At 44.9% G+C, this 16,951-nt stretch overlaps 1 protein-coding gene across 1 annotated transcript; it reads left to right on the plus strand.

Moving 5' to 3' along the window:
• The first annotated feature begins 570 nt into the window (after nt 1-570).
• LOC123446588 lies at nt 571-3,119 on the plus strand. Its single transcript, XM_045123163.1, has 3 exons — nt 571-1,519; nt 1,623-1,806; nt 2,726-3,119. The coding sequence occupies exons 1-3, from the start codon at nt 593-595 to the stop codon at nt 2,965-2,967; spliced, it is 1,353 nt and encodes a 450-aa protein (XP_044979098.1). The 5' UTR covers nt 571-592; the 3' UTR covers nt 2,968-3,119.
• The last annotated feature ends 13,832 nt before the right edge of the window (nt 3,120-16,951 follow it).

Consider the following 16,951-nt stretch of genomic DNA (forward strand, 5'->3'; position numbering starts at 1 on the left):
TAACCCCTTGGCTTATATATACATACCAAAAGATACCTAGATCATAAGCATGTTGGTTATCAATACGTCGGCTATAATAAAGTTTTTGAAGTACACGTCAAGTCTTTTGAGGCTTGCGGAGGTTTTTGGCTTCGGTAGTCCTTCCTTCTTGATGATCGGCGGGCCATGAGGTCGGCCCATGGACCGTGGGGTATAGGTAATACCCTCTAGGCCAGAACACTGCCAGTCACCTCTTCCACACATACATCCAGTCGGTTTAGGTCGAGACGATTTTCTTGGAAGTACGCTTCCATGTGCGTCTCACTTTTTTACTAACACCGCGTCTCATATTTTTTTGTCATGAACAAAAGTGTACGTCTCTCATACTGAGATTGTTTTTAGGAATCATGACAAAAGATCAGAAACGGTTCAACCTTTTATGGGCCGGCCTTGTTAAACATAGGGTGTTCGGGTGTTCATAGGATCTGCGGCTGGGCCCTCTCAACTGGGCCACCCGGAATAGCCCAGATCGAAACACGAGGCTCGTGCAGCTAATTTCTTGCCGTGCCTATTACTGATTCCAATCTGAGTCGACTTCGAGATCCAATCTCCCATGTTATTAGAAGAAAAATCCCTCAAGAAAACGAAGAAAAAGGTCCAATTCTCCAACGCCGTCGCCCGCAATCGGAGAGTAGAGGCGAAGCGGCGACCGAAGATGTGCCCCCGTCGCCGAGATCACGCGCGGAAGGGGCTAAACTCAATGGAGGCGAGGGTAGCGAAGGTCACCTCGGCGACGTCCTTCTCCAAGCCCCCACCGCTGGCGCTCCCGAAGACGGCGCAGTTCTTCCTCCGGCACCTCCCGAACCGCAGCCGTGGTGGCGCCAGTGTCGTCCCCCACGTGGAGTGGGAGAGGAAGACAGATCTGAGGGACTCCATCCACGACGCCTACCTCCGTGCCCTCGCGCGGCTCCCTTTCAACGCACCCCATGGCGTGCCGACGGTGCCAGCCCTCCTGCCCGCCCTCCTAGCCGGCGGCTACTGCTTCGGGCCTCTCTCCGATGGCGCCTCCAACGTCATCGTCAACACGGTTTGGCTCTTCGCCGCCTCCTCCCCTGCCCGCTTCGCCGCCGTCGACACCGTTGTCGATGTCGTCGACATCAATGACATCGAGCACGGGTCCTTCCTCGGCCTCAATCGCGTGGTTCACGACGTTGGTCGTAACTATGACTACTACCATGCTGCAGCTGTTGCCGCAAAGCACCCCAACTGCGAGGCCTTCGCTGCGTTTGCGCAGTCCGGAGTTGCCACGAGCCCTGCCGTCACAGAACTGCTCGCCGGTGGCAGCAGCGCCAATCTCTCCGCCGAGGATATCGAGCGACTGGCTGTCCTACTCGTTCGACCTTCGACTCCTCCGCTCGACTCTTGCCTGGTTCTAGAGTCCAAGTTCACGGCGGAGAGGGAGGAGTACATGAGAGCCAGGCAAGAATGGAAACGAAAGTTGGCTAACATGGCGATTCAGCATTGGAACCGCACCATTGGGGTAACTCTCTTTATCCAATATAATCACATCTTCATACGACTATTTTATTTCCTGGTGATAATCGTCAATTCATCATTGCTATGTACAAATTTCTTCCCCCAAGGGGCCAGAGCTACAGCTCCATGTTGTTTGTGACGCCAGTGCTGTCTGTCATAATTACCAACATATCAACTTCATGGCCACCTCAAGTGATAATCCGGCAGCCATACAGCTCTTCTTTGCAGAATATGAAAAACAAATGGGGGTCGTGCTTTGCTGCCCTGTACAAGACTCCGTCTCACTAAGCGGTAAACACTTCCCCTTATTTTATTTATATACTTTATGAGATTGGATTTTCAGATGCCAAGAAAACATTTGAGGAGCTCTACACAGGAAAAACATTTTAGTACATCAAATTTTAAGTTTTTTTAGCATTGAAATCTGAAACTTGTTTGCACACCTTTTTGTACATGATATTTTGGCATTAAAATTTGTAAGAACCTACAAAGTTTGACCATCTTATATGTTGCAAAGTTTCAGATTTTTTAAGCTTTTTTTTTTCATTTTTTAAATTTTACTGCTCATATAGGGTGCTTAGGCACCCGGGTGCTGTTACACCTTTCTGATACTTTATATGCTTATTACAATGTTGTATGCCAGTGACTAAAATCCTAGCTCTCTTTGTTAGAGAACGAATAATACCACTGTAATAGTATAATACCACTATAATAGTATCTATATATATCCACTCATCTCTGCAATGAATAAGGATCGGTCAAACAATCGGTACAACTATACTCATTCATGCTTTTTAATGACGATATTTAAGTTTAGATCTATTTCTTTTTTAGGAAGGGCTATCATGCCGATCTTTATTAAGATCGAAACACGTTTACTGATCACACAGTCAGATGGCTCGTCCAAGCAAATAAAGCAAGACTTATTACACTAACCAAAGTTCGCTAGCACATGAGCCGTTTGATTACAAGAACCATACCAATTTTTAAAATTGACCTACTCAATCAAAGTTTGGATCTATTCTTCATAAATAGCACAAACACATATTTAAGTTAGTGTCCGACTAGCCTAATAAATGGCTACTCCTTGACAAGACAATGATTTCTCCATGTTTATCAATACTCCAAGCGATTATGCATACTAATTATGTGAAACATTTTTTGTGTTGTGATACTAATTTCAAATAGGGCATGCCTATACTTTTATCAGGTCACTGTGATCTTTGTGAGGGTCTTGATGAAAGGCTTATCCACCCAGCTTTTGGAGCATACAATTTCCGCAGTCCCCTTGATGCTACCTCTGGTATAATTGACTTTGATGTTGCAAATCTGCTGGATATCAAATATGCTCGGCACCTTTGGGGATCGAGGCACATGGGTCGTGCTTTTTACCCTTCTGATGATTTTTATTCCAGCGCTGATTGGAAGTGTGATTTCATGGTATTTCGGTAGTTCAGTTGTTATGGGAAGTTGCTTTTTATGTACTTGCAAGCAAAAAAAGGAGAGAGGACGTAGATCTCCGAAATGTAATACTAGTACATTGATTATTTTCGTATTCCCTTGTACCTCCCTAATTGGGTTGATTGATATATGTTTTGAGACCACCACCTCCCTTAAGGTGTGTTTGGATTGAGGACCAAAAGGCATGGAATGCCATGGTCCATTCAGGAGGCATGGGTTGGTGCTTCCATTATTGTGTTCGGTTGGAGATAAGAAATGGCATGGTTGGTCCGGTCCATGCGATTTGTATGAGTGGTAGAATGAGAAGAATTTGATTCCACTCACCTCTTCCATATGAATGGTGAAATTACCCCTTAGATGTGCACCTTTGAACATATATAGCTTTATGCATTCAGACAACATATAATTAAAAAAATGGTTGCATTTACTTTGTAAGTTCAACACAAGCAATTAACAATAACATTAGCGCAAATTTAAAAAATATATATAACATTCGTTATAACAGATTTTTCAATACAAATATTGTCGGCGTTCTTGCATTGGGGTACCTAGACTTGCCTACGGCCGGCTGGCCCCGACATCACTCAAGGCAAGGCCCTCGTGAGGGGCCAAGCCTCATGGCGTCAAGACCCACAGGGGGCCTCCTCAGGACCCCTCTGGGACCTCAGGAGTCAAAGCTGACGCACAAGAAGGACAGGCGGGTAGCAGACGGCTGGACGGAGCAGTTTCCCCTTCGGTGCAAAGGGGGCAAGGCCGAACGCAGGTTCTCGAGGCATCTTCTAAAGGTTTCCACTCTGGTGCAACAAGACCATGGCCGCCCGCCGGCAGGACGGACGTCATCCCTGATCCCGCCCCTGCAGCGCTGGTAGCCACTTTGCAGACGAAGACTACTTTTGGACAGGTGAAGCATGTTCCCCTGTCCCCTTTAAAATTGGCCATTGCCAGAGGGGACTTTGGAGTTGGAGGGCTTCTTCATCATCATCATCGCCCCTCCAATGACTCGTGAGTAGTTCTCTTCAGACCTACGGGTCCGTAGTTAGTAGCTAGATGTCTTTTTCTCTCTCTTGGATCTTCAATACAAAGTTCTCCATGATCTTCATGGAGATCTATCCGATGTAATGTTCTTTGGCGGTGTGTTTGTCGAGATCCGATGAATTGTGGATTTGTGATCAGATTATCTATGATATATATTTGAGTCTTTGCTGATATCTTATATGCATGATTTGATATCCTTGTAAGTCTCTCCGAGTCTTGGGTTTTGTTTGACCAACTAGATCTATGATTCTTGCAATGGGAGAAGTGCTTGATTTTGAGTTCTACCATGTGGTGACCTTTCCCAGTGACAGTAGGGGCAGCAAGGCACACATTAAGTAGTTGCCATCAAGGGTAACAAGATGGGCTCTCTCGTTGATATGAGATTGTCCATCTACATCATGTCATCTTGCTTAAGGCGTTACTCTGTTCTTTTGGACTTAATACACTAGATGCATGCTGGATAGCGGTCGACGTGTGGAGTAATAGTAGTAGATGCAGACAGTATTGGTCTACTTGTTTTGGACGTGATGCCTATAGATATAATCATTGCCATAGATATCGTCACGACTTTGCGCGGTTCTATCAATTGCTCGACAATAATTTGTTCACCCACCTTCTTCTTGCTTTCATGAGAGAAGCTACTAGTAAACACTACGGTCCCCGGGTCTATTCACGTCTATCGTTTACACTTTCGCTTTTACTTTGCTTTGTTACTTTGTTGCTTTCAGTTCTCACTTGGCGAACAATCTATAAGGGATTGACAACCCCTTTATAGCGTTGGGAGCAGGTTCTTTGTGTTTGTGCAGGATCTTGTGATACTCCTCCACTGGATCGATACCTTGGTTCTCAAACTGAGGGAAATACTTACCACCGCTGTGCTACATCACCCTTTCTGCTTCGAGGGAACACCAACACAAGGCTCCAAGGCCACGGGGGAAATCCTTTGCATATTTGCCTAGGAAGTCCCTTAAGGCGTAGCCTCAGCAGAAGGATTCCTGGTGCCGTCGACACGACTATTCCTGGCGCCGTTGCCAGGGAAGCACAGCTCACATCAGAGAACGTTCTTGATGACCCACAACCTATTGATGATAGCTTTCCCGATGAGCAATTGAATGTCATCAATGCCTCACATAGTGCACCGTGGTATGCTGATTATGCAAACTATATTGTTGCCAAATATATACCACCTAGTTTCACTTACCAACAAAAGAAGAAATTCTTCTTTGACTTGATACACTACTTTTGGGACGATCCTCGCCTTTATAAGGAAGGACTAGATGGTGTTATTAGACGTTGTGTACCTGAACATGAACAGGGATAGATCCTACAGAAGTGTCACTCCGAGGCCTACGGAGAACACCATGCCGGAGATAGAACTGCACACAAGGTATTGCAATCAGGTTTCTATTGGCCCACTCTCTTCAAGGATGCCCGTAAGTTTGTCTTGTCTTGTGACGAATGTCAAAGAATAGGTAATATTAGCAAACGTCAGGAAATGCCTATGAACTATTAACTTGTCATTGAACCATTTGATGTTTGGGGCTTTGATTATATGGGACCTTTTCCAAAATCCAATGGGTATACTCATATCCTAGTTGCTGTTGATTACGTCACTAAGTGGGTAGAATCTATCCCCACTAGTAGTGCTGATCACAACACCTCTATTGGGATGCTGAAAGAAGTTATCTTCCTTAGATTTGGAGTCCCTAGATATCTAATGACTGACGGTGGTTCACACTTCATTCATGGCGCCTTCCGTAAAACGCTTGCTAAGTACGATGTCAACCATAGAATTGCGTCTCCCTACCATCCTCAGTCTAGTGGTCAGGTAGAGCTAAGGAACAAAGAGATTAAACTGATTCTACAAAAGACCGTCAACAGGTCTAGAAAGAATTGGTCTAAGAAGCTCGACGATGCACTGTGGGCTTATAGAACTGCCTATAAGAATCCCATGGGCATGTCTCCGTACAAAATGGTGTACGGTAAAGCATGTCATCTACATCTTGAGCTAGAGCATAAAGCTTATTGGGCAATTAAAGAGCTCAACTTTGATTTCAAACTTGGCGGTGAGAAGAGGTTATTTGACATTAGCTCGCTTGATGAGTGGAGAACTCAGGCATATGAGAATGCCAAGTTGTTCACAGAGAAGGTTAAGAGGTGGCATGATAAGAGGATACAGAAGTGTGAGTTCAATGTAGGTGATTATGTCTTGATATATAACTCTTGTTTAAGATTCTTTGTAGGCAAGCTTCTCTCGAAATGGGAAGGTCCCTATGTTGTTGACGAAGTATATCGTTCTGGTGCTATCAAGATCAACAACACGGAAGGTAATTGTCCGAGAGTTGTAAATGGGCAGAGAATCAAGCATTATATCTCAGGTCCTCCCATAAATGTTGAAAGCAATATTATCAATACCATAACTCCGAAAGAATACCTAAGGGATATTTATCAGCCTGTTTCAGACCCCGAGAACGAAGAGGTATGTGATTCAGTAAGAAAACAGAGTCCAAAACTTTTCCAATAGGAATTTTTCTCCGTTTTGGAATTTTTGAAAAAATACAAAAATTGTAAGTAGTCCGGAAAGTGTGCGAGGAGGCGACAAGCCTGCATGACGCGTGCCCACCCCCTGGCCGCGCCGTGAGGGCTTGTGGCCACCTCGTGCGCCTCCCGGACTCTATTTTCGTGCAGGGTACTCCTTCTGGTCTGAAAAAAATCATTATATATACTCCCGTTTGGTCTGACCCCTGCATCACGCAGATTTCTTATGTTTTTCGTTTCGAGCCTGTTTTCTGCCGCAGATATAGAGCAAGATGTCGTCTGAGGAATCTGTGGGGGAGAACAATCTCCCTCATGTTTATGGAGAAGTAAGTGGTGATCTGAAAAGGACGGAGGATCAAGCCCAGATTGCAACAACTCCTCCACCATCACCACCAAAGGAAGACAACTAAACATGGGTATGGGCAATCCCCTTGGCTTGTGCCAAGCTTGGGGGAGTTGCCCCGGCATCGTATCACCATCACATCTTTTTCCTTTACCTTTGTTTTAGTTTTCCTTTTTCAGTTTTCTCTTTCTCTAGTAGATTAAAAGTCTTAGTGTTTTAGTCTTGAGTTTTGCTTTGTGTCACCCCCGATGTATTCGAGCTTGTGAGCCTTATAATAAAGAGTGTCTTAGTTGAAGGGCTTTGCCTCTTGCCATGATCAAAAGAGTGAGGATAGAACAAAAGCATGAAAGACCATGTAATGATCTTATGGGAAGTGATGGCTTCACATATAAAAAGAATGAGGATTGAAACTTATTGAGGGTAGGCAAATGTAGACGTTGGTCATTGTTGCAATTAATACGAAGTGATAAAGAAGGAGAGGTTCACATATAAATATATCATCTCTCACACCATCTACGATTGTGAACACTCGCTAAACTATTGCATGCCTAGAAGTAGATGTTGGACAAGGAAGACAACATAATGAATTGTGTTTGCTTGGCTCCGAACAATGTTATATGATTAGAGATCCCTTAGCATGTGACGATTGCTTCCACCTCACATTAGCCAAACCTCCCGCACCAAGTAGAGATACTACTTGTGCATCCATAAACCATCAACCCAGTTTTGCCATGAGTGTCCACCATACCTACCTATGGATTGAATAAGATCCCTCAAGTAAGTTGTCATCGGTGCAAGCAATAAAAATTGCTCTCTAATATGTATGATCTATTAGTGTGTGGAAAATAAGCTTTGTACGAACCTGTGATGAAGAAGACATAAAAGCGACAGTCTGCATAATAAAGTTCTTTATCACAGGGGGCAATATAAAGTGACGTTCCTCCGCACTAAGAGGACACGCATCCAAACCTCAAAAGCGCATGACAACCTCTGCTTCCCTCTACGAAGGGCCTATCTTGTACCTTTACTTTTTTCCCTTGAAAGAGTCATGGTGATCTTCACCAATTCCTTATTTCGCCTTTATCTTGGCTAATGTCATATGCTTGGGAAAGATCTATATTCATATGTCAACTTGGAAGTGAGTATTCATGAATTATTATTGTTGACATTACCCTTGAGGTAAGTAGTTGGCAGGCAAAACTATAAGCCCATATCTTTCTCTGTGTCGAGTTGAAACTTTGATCTCATGAGTACCACGTGAGTTGTAGAAATTGTAGAGAACGAAAGAATGATTGAGTATGTGGATTTGCTTTACAAGCTCTTATTTGACTCTTTCTGATGTTGTGATAAATTGCAGTTGCTTCAATGACTAAAGGCTATCAGTTGTTACTTCTCGGTAAGGTTCTTGATCCATGCTTTACTTTGTGAAGGAATTATCACTTTAGCATGAGAGATTATATGTTGGTATTGCTGTTCTGATCATGATCATGATGCATGCATGTTCGTATCTTGTTTTGTCGACACCTCTCTCCCTAAACATGTGGACATATTTATTGAGCTAGGCTTTCGCTTGAGGACAAGCGAGGTCTAAGCTTGGGGAGTTGATACGTCCATTTTGCATCATGTTTTCATGTTGATATTTATCGCTTCTTGGGCTGTTATTTAACTTCACGGTACAATTCTTATGCCTTTTCTCTCTTATTTTGCAAGGTTTACATGAAGAGGGAGAATGCCGGCAGCTGGAATTCTGGCCTAAAAGTGGAGCAAGTTTGAGATACCTATTCTGTGCAACTCCAAACGCCGTAAAAATCAACGAGGATTTTTTCCGGATTTATAAAAAATACTGGGCCGAATAAGTGCCAGAGAGGCGCCAGGGGTTGGCCACAAGCCTGCACGGCGCGACCACCCCCCAGGCCGCGCCATGAGGGCTTGTGGGCAACCTGCTGGCCCACTTGCCCCCCTCTTTTGCTATATGAAGGGTTTCATCCAGGAAAAAAAATCAGGGAGGGGCTTTTTCGTGGTTTCGCCGCCGCCACGAGGCGGAACTTGAGCAGAACCAATCTAGAGCTCCGGCAGGACGATCCTGCCGGGGAAACTTCCCTCCCGGAGGGGGAAATCGTCGCCATCGTCATCACCAACACTCCTCTCATCGGAGGGGACTCGTGACCAACAACATCTTCATCAGCACCATCTCATCTCCAAACCCAAGTTCATCACTTGTAACCAATCTCCGTCTCGCGACTCCGATTGGTACTTGTAAGGTTGCTAGTAGTGTTGATTACTCTTTGTAGTTGATGCTAGTTGGATTACTTGGTGGAAGAGTATATATTCAGATCCTTGATGCTACTCATTACCTCTCTGGTCATGAATATGATTATGCTTTGTGAGTAGTTACTTTTGTTCCTGAGGACATGGGATAAGTCATGCTAATAGTAGTCATGTGAATTTGGTATTCGTTCGGTAATTTGATATGTTGTATGTTGTTTTTCCTCTAACGTCGACTACATAACACTTCACCATTATTTGGGCCTAGAGGAAGGCATTGGGAAGTAGTAAGTAGATGATGGGTTGCTAGAGTGACAGAAGCTTAAACCCTAGTTTATGCGTTACTTCGTAAGGGGCTGATTTGGATCCACTAGTTTAATGCTATGGTTATACTTTGTCTTAATTCTTCTTTCGTAGTTGCGGATGCTTGCGAGATGGGTTAATCATAAGTGGGATCCTTGTCCAAGTAAGGGCAGTACCCAAGCGCCGGTCCACTCACATATCAAACTATCAAAGTAACGAACGCGAGTCATATGAACATGATGAAAACTAGAATGACAGAAATTCCCGTGTGTCCTCGGGAGCGCTTTTCCTCCTATAAGACTTTTTCCAGGCTTGTCCCTTGCTACAAAAGAGATTGTGCCACTTTTCTGCATCTTTGCTACTTTTGTTACTTGTTGCTTGCTACGAATCATCTCACCACACAATCACTTGTTACCGACAATTTCAGTGCCAACAGATTTTTCCTTGCTGAAAACCACTTGTGAGATCCTTCTGCTCCTCGTTGGGTTCGACACTCTTACTTATCGAAAGGACTACGATTGATCCCCTATACTTGTGGTTCATCAATATCGTCCACGGACATTCGGTCGTTATCAGGGGTGGCAGGGCTTGACCCCGTAGCTGCGCCCGTTCAGTCGGTCGCATGCAACGACGGTTGGAAAATGTGCGGGACTGGATCTTGGCGACACAGAGCCGCTCGAACGTCTAAGGGGGATGATACGTCCATTTTGCATCATGCTTTTATGTTGATATTTATAGCTTTATGGATTGTTATTACACTTCACGGTACAATACTTATGCCTTTTCTCTCTTATTTTGCAAGGTTTACATGAAGAGGGAGAATGCCGGCAGCTGGAATTCTGGCCTGAAAAGGGAGCAAGTTTGAGATACCTATTCTGGCAACTCCAAAAGCCGTGAAATTCAACGAGGAATTATTTTGGAATTTATAAAAAATACTGGGCGAAAGAAGTACCAGAGGGGAGCCACCAGGAGGCCACAAGCCTGCTAGGCGCGGCCTACCCCCTAGCCGCGCCTAGGGGGCTTGTGGGCTCCATGTTGGCTCTCTGGCTCCCCTCTTTTGCTATAAGGAGGGTTTCGTTCCAGAAAAAATTGAGAGGAGGCTTTCAGGAGGAATCGCCGCCGCCACGAGGCGAAACTTGAGCAGAACCAATCTAGAGCTCCGGCAGGGTCGTGCAGTCGGGGAAACTTCCCTCCTCGAGGGGGAAATCGTCGCCATCGTCATCACCAACAATCCTCTCATCGAAGCGGACTCATCACCATAAACATCTTCATTAGCACCATCTCATCTCCAAACCCTAGTTCATCTCTTGTAAGCAATCTCCGTCTCGCGACTCCGATTGGTACTTGTAAGGTTGCTAGTAGTGTTAATTACTGTTTGTAGTTGATGCTAGTTGGATTACTTGGTGGAAGATTATATGTTCAGATCTTTGATGCTATTCAATACCTCTCTGGTCATGAACATAATTATGCTTTGTGAGTAGTTAATTTTGTTCCTGAGGACATGGGATAAGTCATGCTATAAGTAGTCATGTGAATTTGGTATTCGTTCGATTTTTGATGCGTTGTATGTTGTTTTTTCCTCTAGTGGTGTTATGTGAACGTCGACTACATAACACTTCACCATTATTTTGGCCTAGAGGAAGGCATTGGGAAGTAGTAAGTAGATGATGGGTTGCTAGAGTGACAGAAGCTTAAACCCTGGTTTATGCATTGCTTCGTAAGGGGTTGATTTGGATCCACTAGTTTAATGCTATGGTTAGGCTTTGTCTTAATTCTTCTTTTGTAGTTGCGGATGCTTGCGAGAGGGGTTAATCATAAGTGGGATGTTTGTCCAAGTAAGGGCAGCACCCAAGCACCGGTTCACCCACATATAAAACTATCAAAGTAGCGAATGCGAATCATATGAACATGATGAAAACTAGCTTGACAGAAAATCCCATGTGTCCTCCGGAGCGCTTTACCTCCTATAAGAGTTTGTCTAGGCTTGTCCCTTGCTACAAAAGGGATTGGGCCACCTTGCTGTACCTTTGTTACTATTGTTACTTGCTACTTGCTACGAATCATCTTACCACACAACTATCTGTTACCAATAATTTCAGTGCTTGCAGAGAATACCTCGCTGAAAACCACTTGTCAGATCCTTCTCCTCCTCGTTGGGTTCGACACTCTTACTTATCGAAAGGACTACGATAGATCCCCTACACTTGTGGGTCATCAGGGGCTCCTGAGCATCGCGCGTCAGGAGCCTTACCGGCCACAAAGCCACTTGGCCACCCTCGTACCGTCCCGGTCGGTATCAGGGGAGTCAGGGCCTTGCCTCGTGAGGCTCCTCACGGTGGCACAAAATGTGCGGGACTAGTGTTGGAATTATGCCCTAGAGGCAATAATAAATATAGTTATTATTATAATTCCTGTATCAAGATAATCGTTTATTATCCATGCTATAATTGTATTGAATGAAGACTCATTTATATGTGTGGATACATAGACAAAACACCGTCCCTAGCAAGCCTCTAGTTGGCTAGCCAGTTGATCAAAGATAGTTAGTGCCTTCTGATTATGAACAAAGGTGTTGTTGCTTGATAACTGGATCACGTCATTAGGAGAATCACGTGATGGACTTGATCCAAACTAATAGACGTAGCATGTTGATCGTGTCATTTTGTTGCTACTGTTTTCTGCGTGTCAAGTATTTATTCCTATGACCATGAGATCATATAACTCACTGACACCGCAGGAATACTTTGTGTGTATCAAACGTCGCAACGTAACTGGGTGACTATAAAGATGCTCTACAGGTATCTCCGAAGGTGTTAGTTGAGTTAGTATGGATCAAGACTGGGATTTGTCACTCCGTGTGACGGAGAGGTATCTCGGGGCCCACTCGGTAATACAACATCACACACAAGCCTTGCAAGCAATGTGACTTAGTGTAAGTTGCGGGATCTTGTATTACGGAACGAGTAAAGAGACTTGCCGGTAAACGAGATTGAAATAGGTATGCGGATACTGACGATCGAATCTCGGGCAAGTAACATACCGAAGGACAAAGGGAATGACATACGGGATTATATGAATCCTTGGCACTGAGGTTCAAACGATAAGATCTTCGTAGAATATGTAGGAACCAATATGGGCATCCAGGTCCCGCTATTGGATATTGACCGAGGAGTCTCTCGGGTCATGTCTACATAGTTCTCGAACCCGCAGGGTCTGCACACTTAAGGTTCGACGTTGTTTTATGCGTATTTGAGTTATATGGTTGGTTACCAAATGTTGTTCGGAGTCCCGGATGAGATCACGGACGTCACGAGGGTTTCCGGAATGGTCCGGAAACGAAGATTGATATATAGGATGACCTCATTTGATTACCGGAAGGTTTTCGTAGTTACCGGGAATGTACCGGGAATGACGAATGGGTTCCGGGAGTTCACCGAGGGGGGGGGGGCAACCCACCCCGGGGAAGCCCATAAGCCATGAGGGTGGCGCACCAGCCCTTAGTGGGCTGGTGGGACAGCCCAAAAGGGCCCTATGCGCCATACAAAGGAAAATCAAAGAGAAAAAAAGGAGGTGGGAAGGAAGGGAAGGACTCCCACCCACCAAACCAAGTCCAACTCGGTTTGGGGGGGGGAGCATTCCCCCCTTGGACTCGGCCGACCTCCTTGGGGCTCCTTGAGCCCCAAGGCAAGGTCCCCTCCCTCCCACCTATATATACGGAGGTATTGGGGCTGATTTGAGACGACTTTTCCACGGCAGCCCGACCACATACCTCCACGGTTTTTCCTCTAGATCGCGTTTCTGCGGAGCTCGGGTGGAGCCCTGCTGAGACAAGGTCATCACCAACCTTCGGAGCGCCATCACACTGCCGGAGAACTCTTCTACCTCTCCGTCTCTCTTGCTAGATCAAGAAGGCCGAGATCATCGTCGAGCTGTACGTGTGCTGAACGCGGAGGTGCCGTCCGTTCGGTACTAGATCGTGGGACTGATCGCGGGATTGTTCGCGGGGCGGATCGAGGGACGTGAGGACGTTCCACTACATCAACCGCGTTCACTAATGCTTCTGCTGTACGATCTACAAGGGTACGTAGATCACTCATCCCCTCTCGTAGATGGACATCACCATGATAGGTCTTCGTGCGCGTAGGAAATTTTTTGTTTCCCATGCGACGTTCCCCAACAGTGGCATCATGAGCTAGGTTCATGCGTAGATGTCTTCTCGAGTAGAACACAAAAGTTTTTGTGGGCGGTGATGTGCGTTTTTCTGCCCTCCTTAGTCTTTTCTTGATTCCGCGGTATTGTTGGATTGAAGCGGCTTGGACCGACATTACTCGTACGCTTACGAGAGACTGGTTTCATCGCTACGAGTAACCCCGTTGCTCAAAGATGACTGGCAAGTGTCGGTTTCTCCAACTTTAGTTGAATCGGATTTGACCGAGGAGGTCCTTGGATGAGGTTAAATAGCAACTCATATATCTCCGTTGTGGTGTTTGCGTAAGTAAGATGCGATCCTACTAGATACCCTTGGTCACCACGTAAAACATGCAACAACAAAATTAGAGGACGTCTAACTTGTTTTTGCACGGTATGCTTGTGATGTGATATGGCCAACGATGTGATGTGATATATTGGATGTATGAGATGATCATGTTGTAATAGAAAATATCGACTTGCACGTCGATGGTACGGCAACCGGCAGGAGCCATAGGGTTGTATTTATACTAACGTTTGTGCTTGCAGATGCGTTTACTATTTTGCTAGGATGTAGCTTTAGTAGTAATAGCATGAGTAGCACGACAACCCCGATGGCAACACGTTGATGGAGATCATGGCGTGGCGCCGATGACAAGAAGATCGTGCCGGTGCTTTGGTGATGGAGATCAAGAAGCACGTGATGATGGCCATATCATGTCACTTATGAATTGCATGTGATGTTAATCCTTTTATGCACCTTATTTTGCTTAGAACGACGGTAGCATTATCAGGTGATCTCTCACTAAAATTTCAAGACGAAATTGTGTTCTCCCCGACTGTGCACCGTTGCTACAGTTCGTCGTTTCGAGACACCACGTGATGATCGGGTGTGATAGACTCAACTTCACATACAACGGGTGCAAAACAGTTGCGCACGCGGAACACTCGGGTTAAGCTTGACGAGCCTAGCATGTGCAAACATGGCCTCGGAACACATGAGACCGAAAGGTCGATCATGAATCATATAGATGATATGATTAGCATAGGGATGCTTACCACTGAAACTATGCTCAACTCACGTGATGATCGGACTTGAGCTAGTGTAAGTGGATCATGAACCACTCAAATGACTAGAGAGATGTACTTTTTGAGTGGGAGTTTAGCAAATAATTTGATTAAGTTAAACTCTAATTATCTTGAACATAGTCTAAGTCCACTTTGAATATATTTGTGTTGTAGATCATGGCTCACGCGACAGTCATCCTGAATTTTAATACGTTCCTAGAGAAAGCTAAGTTGAAAGATGATGGAAGCAACTTTGTAGACTGGGCTCGTAATCTTAAGCTAATCTTACAAGCTGGGAAGAAGGATTATGTCCTTAATGCTGCGCTAGGAGATGAACCACCCGCTACGGCTGATCAGGATGTTAAGAACGCTTGGTTAGCACGTAAGGAGGACTACTCAATAGTTCAATGTGCAGTCTTGTATGGCTTAGAACCGGGACTTCAACGTCGCTTTGAGCGTCATGGAGCATTTGAGATGTTCCAGGAGTTGAAGTTTATCTTTCAGAAGAACGCCCGGTCGAGAGGTATGAGACCTCCGATAAATTCTATGCTTGCAAGATGGAGGAAAACTCGTCTGTCAGTGAACATGTGCTCAAAATGTCTGGGTACTCAAACCGTCTAGCTGAGCTAGGGATTGAACTCCCGCAAGAGGCTATCACTGACAGAATCCTTCAATCACTGCCGCCAAGCTATAAAGGCTTTGTGTTGAACTACAACATGCAAGGGATGAACAAGTCTCCCGGCGAGTTGTTTGCGATGCTGAAAGTCGCAGAGTCTGAACTCCGTAAAGAGCATCAAGTGTTGATGGTGAATAAGACCACTAGTTTCAAGAGAAACGGCAAAGGCAAGAAGGGTAATTCGAAGAAGAGCGGCAAGCCTGTTGCCAATCCGCCGAAGAAACCCAAAGCTGGACCTAAGCCTGAAACGGGGTGTTACTATTGCAAGGGTATGGGTCACTGGAAGCGCAATTGCCCCAAGTATCTGGCAGATAAGAAGGTGGCCAAAGAAAAATCAGGTATATTTGATATACATGTTATTGATGTGTACTTAACCGGCCCTCGTAATAGTGCCTAGGTATTCGATACCGGTTCTGTTGCTCATATTTGCAACTCGAAACAGGAACTGCGGAATAGACGAAGGCTGGCGAAAGATGAAGTGACGATGCGCGTAGGAAATGGTTCCAAGGTTGATGCAATCGCCGTCGGCACAGTTTCACTTCAGTTACCATCAGGATTGGTGATGAACTTAAATCATTGTTATTTAGTGCCTGCGTTGAGCATGAACATTATATCTGGATCTTGTTTATTGCGAGACGGTTACTCTTTTAAGTCAGAGAATAATGGTTGTTCTATTTCTATGAGTAACATCTTTTATGGTCATGCACCTAATGTGAGAGGATTGTTCATATTGAATCTTGATAGCGATACGCATATACATAACATTGAGACCAAAAGAGTTAGAGTTAAAAATGATAGCGCCATATTTTTGTGGCACTGCCGATTATGTCATATTGGTGTAAAGCGCATGAAGAAACTCCATGCTGATGGACTTTTGGAGTCACTTGACTTTGATTCACTTGACACGTGCGAACCATGCCTCATGGGCAAGATGACTAAGACTCCGTTCTCCGGAACAATGGAGCGTGCAAGTGACTTTTTGGAAATCATACATACCGATGTGTGTGGTCCGATGAGCGTGGAGGCACGCGGCGGATATCGTTATTTTCTCACCTTCACTGACGATTTGAGTAGATATGGTTATGTCTACTTGATGAAACACAAGTCTGAAACATTTGAAAAGTTCAAGCAATTTCAGAGTGAAGTGGAAAATCATCGTAACAAGAAGATCAAGTTCCTACGGTCTGATCGTGGGGGTGAATATCTGAGTTTCGAGTTTGGTACTCACTTAAGACAATGTGGAATTGTTTCAGAGTTAACACCGCCTGGAACACCACGGCGTAATGGTGTGTCCGAACGTCGTAATCGTACTCTATTAGAAATGGTGCGATCTATGATGTCTCTTACTGATTTGCCGTTATCGTTTTGGGGTTATGCATTAGAAACAACTGCATTCACTTTAAATAGGGCACCATCAAAATCCGTTGAGACGACACCATACGAACTGTGGTATGGCAAAAGGCCAAAGTTGTCGTTTCTTAAAGTTTGGGGATGTGATGCTTATGTCAAAAAGCTTCAGCCCGAAAAGCTGGAACCCAAAGCGGAAAAGTGCGTCTTCA

Source organism: Hordeum vulgare, chromosome 4H, assembly GCF_904849725.1.
Source record: "Hordeum vulgare subsp. vulgare chromosome 4H, MorexV3_pseudomolecules_assembly, whole genome shotgun sequence".
NCBI classification, from domain to species: Eukaryota; Viridiplantae; Streptophyta; class Magnoliopsida; order Poales; family Poaceae; genus Hordeum; species Hordeum vulgare.

Bases quoted from the DNA above. Each gene is read 5' to 3' on its own strand.
- LOC123446588 (XM_045123163.1), top strand. From the start codon at position 593: ATGTTATTAGAAGAAAAATCCCTCAAGAAAACGAAGAAAAAGGTCCAA. The intron at 1,520-1,622 runs GTAACTCTCTTT...TCTTCCCCCAAG, and splicing joins ATTGGAACCGCACCATTGGG to GGGCCAGAGCTACAGCTCCA. The intron at 1,807-2,725 runs GTAAACACTTCC...TACTTTTATCAG, and splicing joins AGACTCCGTCTCACTAAGCG to GTCACTGTGATCTTTGTGAG.